Source organism: Macrosteles quadrilineatus, unplaced genomic scaffold (assembly GCF_028750875.1).
Source record: "Macrosteles quadrilineatus isolate MER2022 unplaced genomic scaffold, UCM_ALF_1.0 Scaffold_2__2_contigs__length_208266976, whole genome shotgun sequence".
Lineage (NCBI taxonomy): Eukaryota > Metazoa > Arthropoda > Insecta > Hemiptera > Cicadellidae > Macrosteles > Macrosteles quadrilineatus.
Genome location: NW_026542595.1, coordinates 9,745,897 through 9,764,086, shown reverse-complemented (window position 1 = coordinate 9,764,086; position 18,190 = coordinate 9,745,897). Strand labels below are relative to the sequence as shown.

General features: G+C 36.1%; 1 protein-coding gene across 3 annotated transcripts in view; it reads left to right on the top strand.

Moving 5' to 3' along the window:
- Positions 1–17,963, top strand: part of LOC128987433 (sedoheptulokinase-like) — a 43,054-nt gene extending 25,091 nt beyond the window's left edge. For 2 of the 3 annotated variants that reach the window (XM_054408273.1, XM_054408274.1), the window contains 4 exons: positions 1,940–2,012; positions 6,860–6,991; positions 7,798–7,941; positions 12,759–12,945. In XM_054408273.1, the coding sequence (XP_054264248.1) occupies positions 1,940–2,012; positions 6,860–6,991; positions 7,798–7,941; positions 12,759–12,892 (483 nt within the window). In that variant the 3' untranslated portion in view covers positions 12,893–12,945. Of the gene's footprint in view, positions 1–1,939; positions 2,013–6,859; positions 6,992–7,797; positions 7,942–12,758; positions 12,946–13,308; positions 13,505–14,359 lie in introns of those variants that run through there. The other variant, XM_054408275.1, reaches the window with a different exon arrangement.
- Positions 17,964–18,190: the final 227 nt, after the last annotated feature.

Sequence of the window (18,190 nt, the reverse complement as noted above, 5' to 3'; positions counted from 1 at the left end):
CAGACCAGAAAGCAGGCCAAGCCAGATTTGATTACAATTATTAATTTATTGCTAATATTGGAAACCTTCCAATCTAATCTATAGAAAATATGGTTGAACTAAAACACATGTTGATTTGAGATTGAGTGTAACCAACCTTTAATTAGCTTCCTACACTTAAAATACATTTATTTAATTAGCTTCCTACACTTAAAATACACTTATTTGATTAGCTTCTTACACTTAAACACTTATCTGTGGACCTAATGCAAGTTGGGATGATTCCTAAATTACTTGCTGACAATGTCGAGTTGTCAAATGGAGATCAGGCATCTTGCAAAAACGTTTTTTTTTCTTGCGAATCGTAAAAAGGTATCAGTGACAGACCAAGAGGAATGATGAACGGAAGGCTCGCACGATCTAGGTTGATGCACCATGTAGCCGCATGACGCTATGCGTCACTAGCATCAGCTGATTTCTATTGCCAATCATGGGTTATACTCCTCACCACCTTAACTTGAGGCAGCCCAAACTGACCTGCAGGGCCATTACCGGCTCGACCCTTTTAGAATCCTATTAGCGACACTTCCTTGACCGCCCTTAGTACAATATTAAAATTTAGTAAAATTAAAATTATATTCTGATGTATTAATTTACCGTACTCGTTTACTTTGGCAACATCAATTTAACAAACACTTCTTTTTTTCCCATCTAAAACGGACAATGTTTACGGTTTAAAATACTTATGTTAATTGGTATTTTCTTTATAGTTCAAAAACCATAAACATTGTCCCTTAAGATGAGACAAAAATAGAAATGTTTGTTAAATCGATGTCACCAACGTAAACAAGTAAATTAATATATTAATTATTTCTTCAATTATTTTACTACTTTGCATGGGCTGTATGACTATGTAAATGGTAGAAAGAAAAATTAAACAATTCAACGGTAATTAAAAACATAATTTAAGTTTTAATGGAACTTAAAAATTAATTTTTCAAAGATGAGTTATTTTTAAACAACAAAAGGTCAATTGAATTTTGAGAGCCACTAAGCTTTACTGGTTAAAAGCGATTTGGCGCATTCGCAGAAAGTTTTGCTCCTTGAAACATCAAACATCGTGCTATACCGGACCCATTCGTCCAGCAACTGTTCAAATGTTTCAAGGCTTTGCGAGGCACCTTGCAACGTTTGCTTGATCAGTGTGCAGCCTCCCATTGAAATAGATGGGGTGCTCGTAACCAGCAAAACATTTTGCCTCGCAACACTTGCTTCAGGTGAAATGGTGCATCTGTGTGCGGCCGGCCTAATGGGATTGTAAAAGGGTCGTGCGGAACCAACAGATAATGGCCCTGCAAATCAGTTTGGGCTTCCTCAACCTAAGGTGGCGAGAACTATAGATTGCTTTGCTAGCTATGTAAACTACTTTTATTTAGAAACCTAGTGGTAAAGATCCTATGTACACTTAAGGATATGCCAAAGAATTCCTTTTACTTCATCCTTCTTTTATCCTTTACATTAACTTTAGCCATAACAAATCAAACAAGAAATTAACTTAAAATAAAATTTCTTTTTAATAAACTGAAAACGGAGTTAAGCGCTGTTTTCATTATAGTTTAAGGTAACAACCTACCTTTTGTTACCCATTGAAAAAATTGTCAACTTTGGATTCAATCTACAAGTTGTGACCTGCAGAACATAATTTAGTTTTAATCCAATAATTTATAGAAATGATTTATGGTTGAAATCTTTGGTGGACTATGTAGGTATCTTAGCTACCTTAATGGTTTAAGTCTTTTAGCTTGTGTGTGCAAGCATTTTAGATTGAAGCTGCATTATAAGTGCTTGTACGTAAATGAGCGTTGCTTGTTTTTCCATTAAAAAAAGATGTTCAAAAAACTTGAAAATGTGAGGCCAGCAAGGCATTCTGTTTTAGTTTAACTTTATTTTTTACTTCAAGGTTATACCAAGTGGAGATGTGGCTGGAACATTGGCAGATCAGTGGCATGGAATCCCTGTTGGAACACCCATCGGTACGTAAACAATTTGTTACACGTAGTGGCCTATGTCAATAAATCTATGAACGTTCAGTCTTAGACATAGACATAGACATACTTTATTTGCACAAAACATTCCATACATGTTGATGATGACGTCTACACTGCTGCGAGAAATATTCATGATTTTACCACAATCATGGAAGTCGAGGATCACGTTTTCACACTGGAATTAATGATGACGTCTACACGGCAGCGGAAGATGTTCATGTTTTTGCTGCGATATTGGACGACGACAACGATGTTTCCGTGACCGCAAAAGACAACGATGATGTCTACATGGCCACGTAAGTGTTTAGTGGGTTTGCCAAGAGCCCGGATGACGATGATGATGTTTCCGTGACCGTGAAAGACGATGATGAAGATAATGTGTACACTGCCGCGAAAGATGTTCATGATTTTGCTGGGATCGTGGATGACGAAGATGACATTTCCGTGACTGCGAAAGATGACAATAATGATGTCTTTACGGCCGCAGAAGATTTTCATGATTTTGCTGTGATCAACACTAGCTCACTGATATTTGGAAAGATTATAAACATACAAATGTGATGTATATTGATGCATACCTTAGCTGTAAGTCTTAAATTAGTTATAGTTTAATTGGAACTAAACATTTACGCAGGAATTAATATAATGTTCATATGGGAAACATTCACGCAGTAACTTGAAAAAAACTTGGAAAATCCAGGAAAAAACCTGGAACTTCACTTTACAAAATTATCATACAACCTGTTATACAAAACTGTATAGAATTTTAAAAACCATAAATATGGTTTTGAAAATCCATTTTTTGTTATTTTATGAGAAAATCACATAAGTTATTATAAATTTTGAACCTCAATTTTTACAATAAAGGGTGTTGTTCTGTTTTGTTTAGTGTTAAAAGGACTTTAACTTACTAAATTTGAATCAAAATCATTTGAGCCATCTTTGAGAATACCGTATTCAATTTTTTTCTCTTATTTTATAGGGTATGGAAAAATTACCATAAAAAACTATAATAACACCGGCATTTACTAACTCAAATGCAACGATTGCCCGAGTTTCTACATCGGCCAAACTGCTCGCTCGTTCGCTACTAGATTTAAAGAACATCTACCCAAAAAGAACTCGAAATCAGCATTTGCCAACCACATTATTGACTCAAACCACAACTACACAGATATACATAGTAATTTGGAAATTATGCATTTATGCAATAAAGGCAGATATATGGACACAATAGAGGAATTCGAAATTTACAAGGTATCCAAAGAACACCCTGACCATCTATTAAACGAACAAACTTCATTCAGATCAAACATTATTTACAATACTGCCAAAACCAATAGACCAAAACAAAACAGGTCCTGATTAAGGTGTAGGGGGGAGGGGGTAACAGCTGATGCTTGGACCACGCCCGCAGTCATGACGCAACATTCACCGGCGCCTGTCTCGCGTGTTTGTCAGTTTGTCACTTGGCCAAGTTTGTTAAATTCGTGTATTTAAATGTTTTCTTATTTATGTTTTCTGTGTAATATTTATTTTGACCAAATCATCCACGGATGACAGCTATTTTATCTTGACGCTCTACAACCTGATGATGTGCCCCAGCGGCATGAAACAGCTGTAGTTATCACTTACTACACAAGGATCGTTCGACGCAAAAGGTAACCTAAACCATTTTATATTGCAATTTTCGATCCAGAGGCTAACCCATCATGAAAAAATAAAAAACAAATTCTCAAAAAAAATTTTATAATGCCTGGAAATACTACGGATTAGTACCCACATACAAAGGCGGCAATAAGATCCCGCGGGCCCCCCAGCAAGTTTGTTCGCCAGGCCCCCTTCTCCCAATATTCTTTAAAACATTATCACATGTATTATCGCCTAAACATTCATACTTGGCTTAATATACCGACTTTGTATGGTTGCCATTTCATCGAAAAGTATTAAAGCAATTGCACTTTAGCTTGCCACAGCATCTCCCAAGGCACCGAGGTGTCATCATCGTCTTCCATGATCGCAGCAAAATCGTGAATAATTTCAGTAGTCATGAAAACATTATCATCAACCAACCGTGATTGCAATTAACCTAGGACATCATCAAATCACAACATCATCGTCTCCCGCATTCACGGCCCAATTCCTGGTATTTTACGCAACCCGTGGTGAGAGGGAAATAATTTTTTCTGCAATCGCGGCAAAATCCTGGATATATCTCTCGCGGAAAAAGAAACGTCAATATCGTCTTCTGTAATCGCGGGGAAAAGTTCTGGTCGATATCCGCGATCGCAGAAAAAGCGTAGGCCTAATCTTTCAATTTAGTGAGTGTGATCTTCGCGGACATAAAAGCTTTTACTTTTAATTGGGCATTTTTGTATTGTGTACTGAGAAAATCGGCTAGATGAGCTTGATTTTCTGACATTGTGCTTGATCTCTCAAGCTTGTAGGCCAGGCTCTGCCCGGCTCGAAAATTGCCATTATATAAAAATCAACTGTTTCCAAAGCAAACCGATTTTGAACCGACCTGATTGGGTTCGAGGCCTATAGTTAAGTAAAAATTTTTACCTTACTCGAAGTAAACAAATCTAAAGTGCAGCCTCCTCATAGTAAAGAATTAAATGAAAATCCTCCATTAGCGTCAATGAAAGAATGAAATGATTTATTAGCTAGTTCCCTAGCCACCTAGGTTAATTCGCCGATTTGGTCGAAAAAAAATGTCAAGTTCATTTATTTGAATCAGCATAGAGGGCTCTGGTGTGACCCGCCGGGGCCTAGGAGGATCTCCTAGGCAGGGGGCCACATTGGTTCTAAATACGGCCCAATTATGGCGCTTTTACAAAGTCCACGAGGACAGTTAATGACACCTGCATGACTGATGAAAATTGTTTTACTTGAGTTGGTAGAGGATTTATATCGATTGGTCTAGTAATACAGTCCAACCTCAGTATAACGAATCTGAAGGGACCGAACTGAATATTCGTTATATCAAGGATTTCGTTAAAACGAGGTTCGTTATATAGAGGTTAGGTTTGCAGGAATTTCCGCTAAGTCGAGGTTCAGAATTAGCTTATAGTGGTTTGATATAGTCAGGTTTGATATAGTGTCAATATAGGTCGGGATTTGACCTCATTAAAATACAGTACAATTAAAGTAGCATAGGCTACAATACTTTACAGTACAGTGTTTACATTGTACAGTAGAACCTAAATTATCCGGCATAATAAAGGGGAGGGATCTTGAATATTGCACAATCATGACAATGGCATTGACCTTGGTACAGGTTAAAAATTGTAAGTTTAAAATCACAGCTTGTTCTAACCCTCCTAAAACCTAGCCAAACACTGTATTGTGTAGTCATAAACCATATCAAGGGAAAGACGTAGACAATTCGTTATGCAGAGGTTAAATTCGCTATGTAGAGGTTCTGACAATGATAAATTCGTTATATTGAGGTGTCTTATTTTAGCCGAAATCACGAAAAATTCGTTAAATCAAGGTGGTTGTTATGGTTTGTTTGTTATGTAGAGGTAAAATATACATTGTGTCTTATGGAGAGTTCTAGGGGATTAAAAAAAATTTGTTATATCAAGGAATTCGTTATATCGAGGTTCGTTATATCAAGGTAAGACTGTACTAATAGTGTCAGTTTAGCTGTTGTAAACTACTTGTCCTAGTGCTCTTACTGGGTTTAACAAATTTTTGTCATAAAAAAGTATGGTAATTCTCATATAAATATTGTTACGATAGGAGCCCTCAGCCTGTCGCACAATCGCAGGCCCCTGTCCCGGTAAAATTTCCCGAAAAATCCCGGTCAATGCTTAAAAGCCCCCCTAGCTCGTGGGCCCGCTATCGCCGCCACTGCCCACATACAAAATTTGATCAAAATCATACCACAGATGTAGTCTGTAGCGCTATACGCAGACACTCACACACTTAACCAGACATCACCTAAAACCCTACCTTTGGGCCTCAGGGCACCCAAAACAAATATATCACCCCAAAACTCAAAGTAGTCAAACTCGAAAATTACAAAACAATACATTCTCCACATACTATGTATGGGAGGAAAAAGTAATCAGGATTTTTATACAAAACTATTAAGTAAATCACTGATTTTTATGGATATGAAAAGGAAATTAGTCATTATGTTTCCAATAGAAACAACAAATAACTTTTAATGTACCATCCTGAAAGGTTAGTGCAGACAACTGTAAATAAAAATAATGTTCACTGCTGAAAAGCCTCAAAAAGGCTAAAACGCAGCAAAAGCTAGGCTCACACTAAAGGGTGCACAAAGGGGACTCTATTTGGAACTGTCCGCTAGCGGCACTAGTTGATGGCACTAGCAAGACTCTGATCAGAGCTGTCAGCAGTGAATGTGTTAAGTGAGGGAAAACCCATCAAAGTAAACCCTCTGTAAGTGTGGAATTCTTTTCAATATGAACCTACAAGATTTAAAAACTTGATAAGACAACTATAAATCTATGTCTTTAGGATATATCCTACAGGGTGTTCAAACCTTAGATTGCTTTTGTTGTAAAAAGAATATTACAGAAATATAGGATAAAACACTAATCTTAAAGATATTTTAACAATATTATCTAATTGAAGACTTTCTAAATTCCCGGAAACACTTCCTATGGACCCTGTACTGTAGCCTAAATAGCTGTCAACTAAAATATTCCTAATTTGTGTACCATACAATATACCAATAATTATGATGTATTTGGGTACAGACACATTGCTTGTATGGTTTGCATACCAAACGTATTTATAACATCCAAATTATAAGTACCTATTAGTTTAGATTATGATCAAATACTTGGCTCTAGCTGCAGCTCTAGGAGATCTGCAGTGTTCAGTTTTAGCAACACTTCGGAATTTGGATGATGCTGTTTTGAACATTTCTACATCCGCACAGCTGGGATTTGTTGCTGCTAATTTCCAAACGGATCAAGTCGATGGTAAGTATAATTAAATTAACTTTTTAATTAGCAGGCGAGAATTGAGGTCGTAGTTTAATCCTATTTCAGATCTGAACAAAAGAATACTAAAAAACCAATAACTGTTGCTAACAGTTCAATTTGAAACACAGCTGTATCCTATGTGAGTAAACTTGTAAGATTGCCACAGATTGAAGTGAAGCGAGGAGCAGGCGGAAGCTAGGACTTGGTGAAGTGACAAGAGACAGAGGTTTTCTATAATTGGTTTGCACAATGTTGCGTGAAGTTGGTGAAGAATTCATTGCCCCAGAATCTAATTCGGTCTCTTCAATAACTAATCAATAAATGCAATAACTTATTTTTGCTATCCAAACAATGTATGAAAGTCATTAATGCAATCATGATAAAAAGGCTTGCTTCATAGAGAGTATGTTTTGACACCTGAACTGCTAGACTCGTCTTTAAGAGAATATTTTTGTTTGGACAAAGAACAGTTTAGGGTAACACACAAGTTTGTCCCAAATTTCATCCTTATTTTTTTCTTTCATGTTATTCATTGAAAAAGTATTAAAATATTGTCATCAGAATCATTTTAAAGCTAACAGTGTTCTTTAATTGGATGAATTCGGCGCTCCATTCAGGGAGACCACCAAATTAGTTATATTTCTCTAAGGTAGGAAAAAGGTTTTCAGCTCAGGTAAAGCAATATCAGTCTGATATTTGGCCAGTTTTCCTATGAAATTCTTTATTTATTTTAGTATTACCTACTTTGATGGCATGTTTCTGGCATTTTATTGATGGTTCCTAACTGACGCCGCGTGTTCCAGCCTCCAGTCCGGTAGAATATTTCCCATACTTTGATGGCAAGTACCTGGCTGTGGCAACTGCTCTCAACGGAGGTAACGCTCTGGCTACCTTCATACAGATGCTGCAGCAGTGGACATTAGACCTGGGCTTCAACATGCCTCAGAGTGAGTTGTCTAAGTATATGTCATGTGTTACAAATTCCTCAAATGTTAAACTCTTATTGTGGAAGGAAAAAACATAGGTGTGCTATTCCCGTAAATTCTGACGTCACTCAGATTGCAAACAAAAGATCACCTGATTGTAACTGTCATTTTGGTATGTGTTTGTTTTGATTTGATTGTTATTGTTTTTGTAATGTTTTCAAAATAGTGGAATGGCGTTTTGTGCAGTTGCCGGTTGTAAAAATTACTATCGCAAAACTAAAGACTCTCAAATAAAATATTATAGATTTCCAGAAAATGATTATCTAAAACGACAGTGGTTACGATCGTTTGATCGGGTTGGCATTAATGTGAAAAACGCACGGGTCTGTTCGGAACATTTTACTGAGGACAATTTCGTAACACCTTTAAAATTCGTAACCGCGTTTTAAGAAATCGGATAACAACTTAAAATGTAATGATCGACAAACCCTTTTCCAAAACTGAACTGAACAACGTTAAACTTTCATTTTATTGTAAAAGTGACTGTTAAAAGTATCGAATTCAATATATTGTGGTTATAAAAGTATAAATTATAAACTTATCATTAAAATAGAATTCATTTTAGTTGTTAAAGGTTTAATTAAAAATTAGGTTTATTGTTATAATTGAACTAGGATACAATACATAAGACAAAATACCCTAAGTCATGGCATAAAAAACACAAACAAGACATTGCAGTACTGTACAGTATGTGATAGTTGTAGGCCTACAATAAAGACAGTGTTCAATACAGTTACTAATTAGTTATGATTGTTAAATTTCTAACTCTATGACTTTTTAAATATTTAACATTGAAAATTGCAAACATTGGTATAAATATCAAACAAACTTTTAAACACTCATTTAAACTTTTTGTTTTCTTACAGGCTCGTCTACTTTTTTAACTTCTTTATTTCTTCTTTTATTTGTCATTTTTTTCCTTCCTTCCTCAAATGCAGCATTAGAGTTTGTGTTGAGGTGCTTTATTCGAATATAAGTTCTAACTTGTATCAGTCGTAACGCCGCTTTATCGGGGATATTTGGGTACAATTCTTTGGTTTTACTCACTTTATCAAACACTTTGTTTTTTATACCACGCTCTTTGCAAACACATTCACCATGAATTTCATTGAATGCATTTTCAATATGTCTGGCAAAGCCTAAGAAATCGTCTGAAGGGACGCTTAAACCCCCTTTGGAAACAGTCTCGATCCACTGCTGAGATGTTTCTGGATCAACGCTCAATATGTGGCTTGAGGGTGTTCCCAGGTGGGGATATTTTTTCTTCAACTTAAATGCGACATAACCAGCCACATATCGCAGTCCTTCGTCCCCTATGATGTCTGCTGGTTTTGACTCTGGAGGTATTATGAATGCGCTTTGGCAGAACTCCATTTCAATTCCTTCGCAGCTGTAGGTACATATGTTTCAAAGGTTGAAACTTGAAACCAAACACGTTTCATCACCCGGTTGGACATTTCCTTTCACAGCAAAGGCTGTAGAGGAATGTTTGCCTAGAATATACCATCGTAATCTATACGGGAACTGCATTGGATCTGGGTGGTCATACGCCCTACCCATACTTCTTATGTAGGAGAAGAAGTTTTCCAAGACATCTTGGTTCAGTTTTGATGTAATTATAAAGTTAGTTTTATATCTTTTCTGTAGATCATCAAACATATCTTTGAGTGATTTATTCGTGATTAGAATTCCTTTTTGGAATGGCAGTAAGCGAAAAGGATTTCTTTCCAAATACTAATATGGTTGAAATGAACTGAGACATATTATCCAATATGTTAGTCTGTTTCTCGATCTGAACACCAAATGCACATTTCTCAGGAATCTTGTGATTTGGTATTTGGGAATTAAGTACATCAAACCAATCATTAAATAACCCAATCATTTCAGAAGTGAACTTCCAGTTAGGATCCGTTAATAGACCTTTTTTGACTAAGAATTCCACAGCCTTAGAGGTACAGTTTGACATTAGTTGAGCAGCCAGTTTGACGTTATGTTTATTTTTGACATGTATGTGGTCACTTTTCAGCTTGAAAGCAACTTTTAAGTCGGAATCTTGAAGCTCCGTAATTTCTTCAAGACACTTAGAGGTTATGTGAGTTCCATCAACAGTAATGAACCCTTTGTTCAAAAAGTGATTTCTAGCCAGTTTCAAGAGGTGTGGAGCGTCACCAAAAACGTAAATGTTTCTTGATTTGTCGAAAGGATTTGGAAAATAAGTGTTATTTGTAGTTATACCTAATGAATTCCAAACTGATCGGTTTTCACCGCCCAAGTCGCACGTTACTGATACAATTTTCTATCCAGTTTTTTCAACTGAAGTGATTATCTCATTTAGAGTTCCAAGCGTCATTGGTTTGTCATACTCGTAGTAAACAGGTTGCTTCCACTTTCCAGTTAGTCCTCTGATAAATGCGACTTGCACTTGTTCATGAGGACCAACAATCTGTTCATTTATTTTATCGAAACCCATCCAACCACTCACACTCATTTTGTCAAATGAAAGACATGTGAGTTTTTGAAATTCGGTCATTGTCTTTGCATAGTGTTCAATGACCAGTAACACATGTTTCATTATTCCTGGCGAACATTCAAATTTGGAGGCCCATTTTCTGAGAGTGCTCAAAGCAGGAAGAGGGTAATTTCATTTGCTTCGCATGTAGCGGTAAGCTATTGCACTTATCGATCTGAGGCTGGTGGCGCAAGCAATGTCCTCGTTTGACCAACGGACCCGTTTTTTCGGATTTAATAAAATTTTTTATTTCCTGGTGTGAAGATTTTGGACAACACAGCAGTTAATTTCTCATCTGTATGTTTACACTGAGCATTTAGTTCTTTAATTTCTTCGTACAAAAAAGAAGATTTTCTAAAACTGTTTTACAAACTAAAGATTTCATTTCTTGTTTTAGTTTTTAGCGAATTTCCCATATAGGGAATAAGCTATTACCGTAGTACTCATGGTAAGACTTGGACCCGGGACCGATTTTTTTTTCGTTTTGAGGTCCCTAGAGGCCAAAAACACCATCCGTTCAAATTCATATATATATATATATTTATATATATATATATATATTTATGTGTCCGTTAGCGCAATAACTCGAGCAAAAATGATCCGATTTTGATGAAATTTGGTACAAACGTGTAAACCTACATTTATTCAAACGAGTTCGCGAACCAGCATGGTCGGACCATGGGAACGGGGGTTTATGGGGGCTTATATGGGGTAAAAATGGGTTTTTCCCATTTTTGACCCAAAAAACATAAAATTTTGCAATTTCTTTCCAAACAATTTTGTAGAGCTTAAAAAAACAAATAATTTAGTATATTGAAGCGTTATAATGCGCCTAATGGTTACGGAGAAAATTCCAAAAAATTGTAAATTTAAAATTCTTATGTTATTCTTATGGAGAATAAGTAAACTGTTATAGTTTGCTTGTTTATTAACATATTTTGCCCAAATTTGGAAAATGTTTTTATTTCTTACTAACTATTAACATTTTACATAAAAAAACACTTTTACCCTCCCTGTTGCAGCAAACCTAAGTATGTGTTAAACTGATTCTATTTAAATAGGGAATAAATGTGATATTTTTAAGGAGACATTTTAGTGTAAATCCAATCAGGCAAATGAAAATTCGCTTAGTCTGCAGGTTTGCTGCGGCGGGGGTATTTGTTTTCATTTTCTAGGTGTTCAATTTTTTGTGACATTAATCTCACTTTTTCTTGCAAATCTTCAATTTCAATTGGTAAAGTTTGGTGTTGGATCTCGAGAAGGTGCCATAGCACCGAATCCAATAGTGCCGAATCATGTTTTTAGTCCAAATTTGCCAAATTTCACGTTCGACACTGTTGGATTTTAAATTCCAATAGCGCCGAAAGAGATGTTTGTGTAACAGAGCCGAAATATTTATTTTAAAATCCAACACCATCGAACGAAAACTAAAAATGTGTAAGAGTACCGAATTTAGAATCATTCCATTAGCTCCGAAATAAAAATAAATCCAACAGTACCGAATCCCAACGCTTTAAATTGTTTCGGCTCTATTGGACGTTTGAATCTTTCTTTCGGCGTTGTTGCACGATTTTGCAAACAAAATCCTTGACAGCCGAACAATAGAACCCCCACCAATCTTCTCCCACAACTCAATCCAACTGTTTTTCGGTTGGCTGATCTACACCCAATGAAGTTTCAAGAATGCATACGCGACCATCGGTGCCACCTCCACCACTGCCCAGGGGTGACGGGTGACGCCCAGTAAAATCGTCCCGGTCACTGCTGCCCCTAGCGGAGTTCTCTGGATCTAGGCTAGGCAAAGGCATTTGTGCTATACTAGAGTGGCAATCCCTATCCTTTAAACATAGAGGACACATGTGCTGAAGCCACCTTCTGTGTTAAGCAGAGATGCAATTGACAACTCCACTGCGTGCGGCGACCACAATATTTTTAATTCACCGTGATTCATTAACACCGTCAAAACAGCCACTTATAGTTGAGATAAAATTCTGAAATTTTGAGGTATTAAATAACACTATATCACCTCAGTAATATTGTTTTCGAATTATGTAAATTGAAATTTTAACCCATTAAAAAAAAAAATATAAATATATAGCAAAACAAGGTTGTATAAAATTTGGGACATGAAAAAGTTGGTCTGCTGATAAGTTTTTAATTTTTTTGTCAGGGGATTTTTGTCAGCATTTACATTTTGCAACCCACCCTGCTGGGTGAGAGACACTCACCACAACAGAATGCTTCCATCACAACATTGGTATGTTGGCAGGTAGTGTGTGGAGCAAGGTGCTAGAATTGGGGTCCCAGGACTCTTCTGAGTCTACCCTGTGTGTCATCCCCACGCTGCTAGGCGAGAGACACTCACCACAACAGAATGCTTCCATCACAACATTGGTATGTTGACAGGTAGTGTGTGGAGCAAGGTGCTAGAATTGGGGTCCCAGGACTCTTCTGAGTCTACCCTGTGTGTCATCCCCACCCTGCTAGGCGAGAGACACTCACCACAACAGAATGCTTCCATCACAACATTGGTATGTTGACAGGTAGTGTGTGGAGCAAGGTGCTAGAATTGGGGTCCCAGGACTCTTCTGAGTCTACCCTGTGTGTCATCCCCACCCTGCTAGGCGAGAGACACTCACCACAACAGAATGCTTCCATCACCAACATTGGTATGTTGACAGGTAGTGTGTGGAGCAAGGTGCTAGAATTGGGGTCCCAGGACTCTTCTGAGTCTACCCTGTGTGTCATCCCCACCCTGCTAGGCGAGAGACACTCACCACAACAGAATGCTTCCATCACCAACATTGGTATGTTGACAGGTAGTGTGTGGAGCAAGGTGCTAGAATTGGGGTCCCAGGACTCTTCTGAGTCTACCCTGTGTGTCATCCCCACCCTGCTAGGCGAGAGACACTCACCACAACAGAATGCTTCCATCACCAACATAGACCCCGGCAACCTGGGACTGGGTCAGGTCTTCAAAGCCATCTGTCGGGGAATCATAGAGAACCTACACAGGTAGGCTCAATGTAGACATAGTAAACTAAGTGGTAGTTAATTATTTATATGTGTTGTGATTTTGAAATTATAACCCCCAGTTTGCCCACTTTTTGGAGTAAACAAGTACTAATTATTTCCTTTGTAGAGATCCGTAAGGGGTCAGTTTTGAATTTATTATACTGCTCATTTGTTCCTTTATTGTAGTTTATCATTATGAATTCCACAGTCGCACAATCTATGTTTTGTTCATGAACTATTCCGTAATACATACCTATGAATTCTGTTTGCCTCTGCACTTACTTCAAGAGAAAGATATGATACAAACTCAGATATTTAGGGTCAAATAAAAAATGTTGAGTTTATATCCTTGCAAGTGAGATTTAAACTTTAATGAGATTGACCTGTAATGTTTTATTTTGGTGTTGGATGATCAGGAGGACAACACAGAGTTATCCTAAAAGTTGGCAAGATTCTCAAAACACTCTTAACGAATGTGAGCACGATACAGCTCCCAGAGCTCTGGGCCTTTTAGTTAAATCAAAACTGAAACTGTCTTAAAAACATACAAAATAAAATAATTAATTAGTTAAAACCATGGAATAGTTTTTGTATCACACCTGGATTTTATCAGCTCCTTCTGAGCACTCCTGGGAAGAAATTTTAGTTTGGCGTGTTGTAGGAGTAGGCCTAGCCTGTTTTGTAAATACAATCTTATTCCCCCCTGGAGTTAACATTGCAAATCAAAAGTAAATTAAGATGTAATTTGATGTATCAATTTGAGAAATACTGCAAGATTTTTACATAAATAAAGACACTTTATTGCTTCCAAGACACAATGTTGAAAACACCTATTTTGCATTTTTATCAACACAGTATGATGCCACGTGAAATGCTGCTCAAGGCCAACATCTCCAGAATCCTGGGGATAGGTTCGGCACTCACTCGCAACCCAGTGCTGCAGAGTGAGGTGCGGCAGTGCTACCAACTGCCTGTAGTGTTTGTCCCCGGAGGTGACGCAGCCTGGGGGGCAGCCATGGCTGTCAGCAGAAACTAGACACCTACCTCCCAATATGATTTGACTCGACCTCCAAAAGAGGGTGCTGCTAACCTTTACATGCTGAACAAACTTCCCACTGTTACTTCCAACAACCACTGCTGGTTTGAGCAGTAAGTGGGTCCAAAATTGGTGTAAACTTTACTACATTTTTAAATGGCACATTTTAACCAAGTTAAGTTTAATTTTCGGTAATGAACTGGAAATAATTTTTTGGCCAAACTCAGGTCGGGTCGAGCTGAGCTTTTACTTTTGCAATCCCTGAGATCTGCAAAGATGTGCATTCCAATTTTGTCAATTTTGGTAAAATCGTGGTAATGTACTGTATATGGTTTATGTTCACGATTTTGCCAAAACCGCTGAAGAGGTAGTTTTTGCCATGCCTGTGGAAGACGTTGATGATTTCACCAATGCTGCAGATGTTGTCCTTGATTTTGCCATTACTGCAATTAAGTATTCGTTTATTATTTCATATTTTCATAAATCAATACTTTCAAATCAATCTGATTTTGAACTGACCCAATTTTGGCCCAATACCAGAGATCCATTATTTTTTAACAGATCCAAATAAAAAAAGTCTGGCCCTCAAATCCCTAGTGATAATTTAATACAGTATTATGTAGTCAAACAGAGTAAAGTAAAGTTATAACAGATTCATAAGGTTTGATAAAAAGCTTTTATACCTGTACGGTATAATATTAGAGAAAGGAATAAATAAAGATACAGTTTTTGACTAAAACCATTAGTCTCAGATAACTTTATTATATGACATTTCTAATCTTGACCTTGGTGAGTTTTTTAAACCTCAATTTTTTTGCCAGTAAAACTTAGTCTGTATATCTTTTCATTATACACGATAGGTACTCTAAAAACAAAAACAAGTACAATATTGCTTACAGAATTCTGTAAGAGTGATATCGAAATAAGTAAAGTTATTTTGAATATGTAATGTTACCTATGAACACCCTATGAGCAGAGTATATGATTTGTTTATGACGATGTTAAGTAACCAGGGAGTTGAGGGATTTCATATGTTTGATGTCCTTTACTGGCTGCATCCATACACTAACCAACACAAGTAGACATCTCATCCTATTGTAAACTTTGAAGCTAGTTTTTTGTGTCTAGTTCATGTATGATGACACTGGGCGCTAGTGTGGACAACATTTTTTTCTATTATTTTAGGGTTAACTTCTTGATTTGTGCTTTACTGTTTGGTTATATCACTAGGGGAAGAGTTATTGTTTATGATTAGATCGTATTATTTGGCTAAACGAGGTTTTAAATGACAAGAAACAAATTGTAAACAAAACACGACCTCTACAGTACGCTGTACAGCGCTAACAATAAAATTGTCTTCAGCTGTTCCATATGGATGAGAAATCTACTAAGGGAGTGTGTTTTATCCATGCTGCAGCTCTGTTTTTTTGTTGAGGTCAGTCAGTGTCATGGCCACTGTCAACGTCTGAAGTTGATTGTTAACTGAGGAGGTACAGATATATTTTCCTCTTCAGATATTTCCCTCTTTTTGCTAACTAAGAAAAATATACTGCATTTGGAACATAAGCAATTTTATTTTTACTGTAGTACTTTTAAACAGAGAAGATTTTCTTTAACTTTAGGGTACTTGATTTTTTTAACCCAATATAAAACATTAAACATCAAATTTAAAAATTCATATATTTAGAACACGTGTTTATCCGTAAAAAAGAAATGGATAATTTTATTGTAGTTCATAAAGTATGTACATTTATTTTACGTTATTCATTAGTAAAATTGTTGTTTTACTAATTTTAATAGGATTTAATACTTGGATTAATTTATCATTGTATTCCTGAAAGAATTGAGAAGTAGCTTTAAAACTAGTTTAGGAATTGTATGGAGTGCACAAACTGCATGGTATGTTGTCAGTATTTAAAAGCACTTATACTCTCTATTTCCACAATGTGATTAATAGTAGTAAATCTGGAAGCTTTGAGTGATGTAGAAGTAATCTCTAGTTATTCATGAAATACAGTATTGGAATTATTTTGACTCAGCATTTATAACAAAAGTAAACACAATGTATCATATATATATTTATACACATTAGCTTAGATTTAGATTATAAATTACTGTCATTTATAGTTTCAGCTTTCAGTTTGTCAAAATTACGACCAACAGTTTTTATGTTGTGGAACATGGGTGTAACCATAGATTATGTTGTATAACGTCGCTTTTATGTTCATAATTTTGTTTGCAGAACCTTTCAATGCAATATTGAAATAATATGCTTTATGGCAACAGTCTCAACAATTTTTCACAAACTGCCGTGAGAAATAGATGTGAATGAATAATAATTTATCATGTAATATATTTTTTTTTTTTATCTAAAAGTTAAGGCTGTTGATTATCTATGAATCATGACAAACTGAAGGGTGATTTGACTTTCTGTGAATGTTGGTTGTTTCAATTCAATAAATATATTTTTAGGACATATTTGCTATGAAACAAATCTATTTAAATTTTTTATCGACCAAAACAGTGTAGACAAATAAAACATTTTCTAAAATTCTTTTGATAAGTATTTTTGAAAGTGAGCATTTAATCAAATTTTAGCTAAATATTTATATATTCAACTGTATACCTCGAGTAAACATTCCAATTTCAATGTTACCCTTTACCTACTTCACATTCTTTACTTTTCTCTTTACTAAGGATATACTACTAGGATTAATTGGTTTTAGGACCAACAATTGCGTGATTTTCTTTTATTTAATTTTATGACGTGAACAATAATCCTTTTAAATTTTCTTAGATTGACATATTTATATTTTAATTTACCAATATGCCTCTAGTCAGAATGTTGAACAATGTAAATTAATACTCTGTATTTTCAACCATTAGAATTATTGTAGGCCTAAGAGAAATTATCTAATTTTATATTCAAGGTTATCTGATAAAAATGTAGGGTATTTGCCATGAATCATTAAAGAAATTAGCAGGAAAGCAGGCTTACCTTTAAATAAGTCCTTAGAGACACATAAATTATACAAAACAAAAGTAGAAATTTTCAACCACTGGAGAAATGGCAATGGCAGTTGCAATTTGAATCTATTTCACCTTGTCAGGGTTGCCATTTGCTAACACAGCTCAAGAGACTAAACATTGTTTATACTGTTGCATATGTTTAATATTGTTCACTCATTATGAATAATCCACTTTGTTTATACTGTTCTATATTTACACTAGCCTGCTATGAAAGGTGAGGAATGGTGATTATCTTATATTAAGGTTTGGTGGGTTTTTAGAGTGGGTGAACCATTGGTAGCTTAATTCCCATCTTCTCAGTTCTGAGTGGTTGCAGTTTGGAGGCAGCTGTTTTATTATTTTTGAAGAAAAACAGCAATTGAAATCAGATTTAGAGTGTGATGAGACATGGTTGACTACTGGTTCGTCTTTATAATTGTTTTTTTTTTACATCTTGACGATGACCGTTCATTCTGGTACGGAACTGGTTCTTTGTTAGGCCTATATACTGAGCTGGGCAGTTATTACATTGAAGCTGATACATTACATTGCTTGTGCTGCAGGTGTCGTGTCCTTGAATCTTGAAAACTTCATTTGTGGCGTTGCTGGAAAAACTTGTGGTGGGGAGTTTGATGGGACAC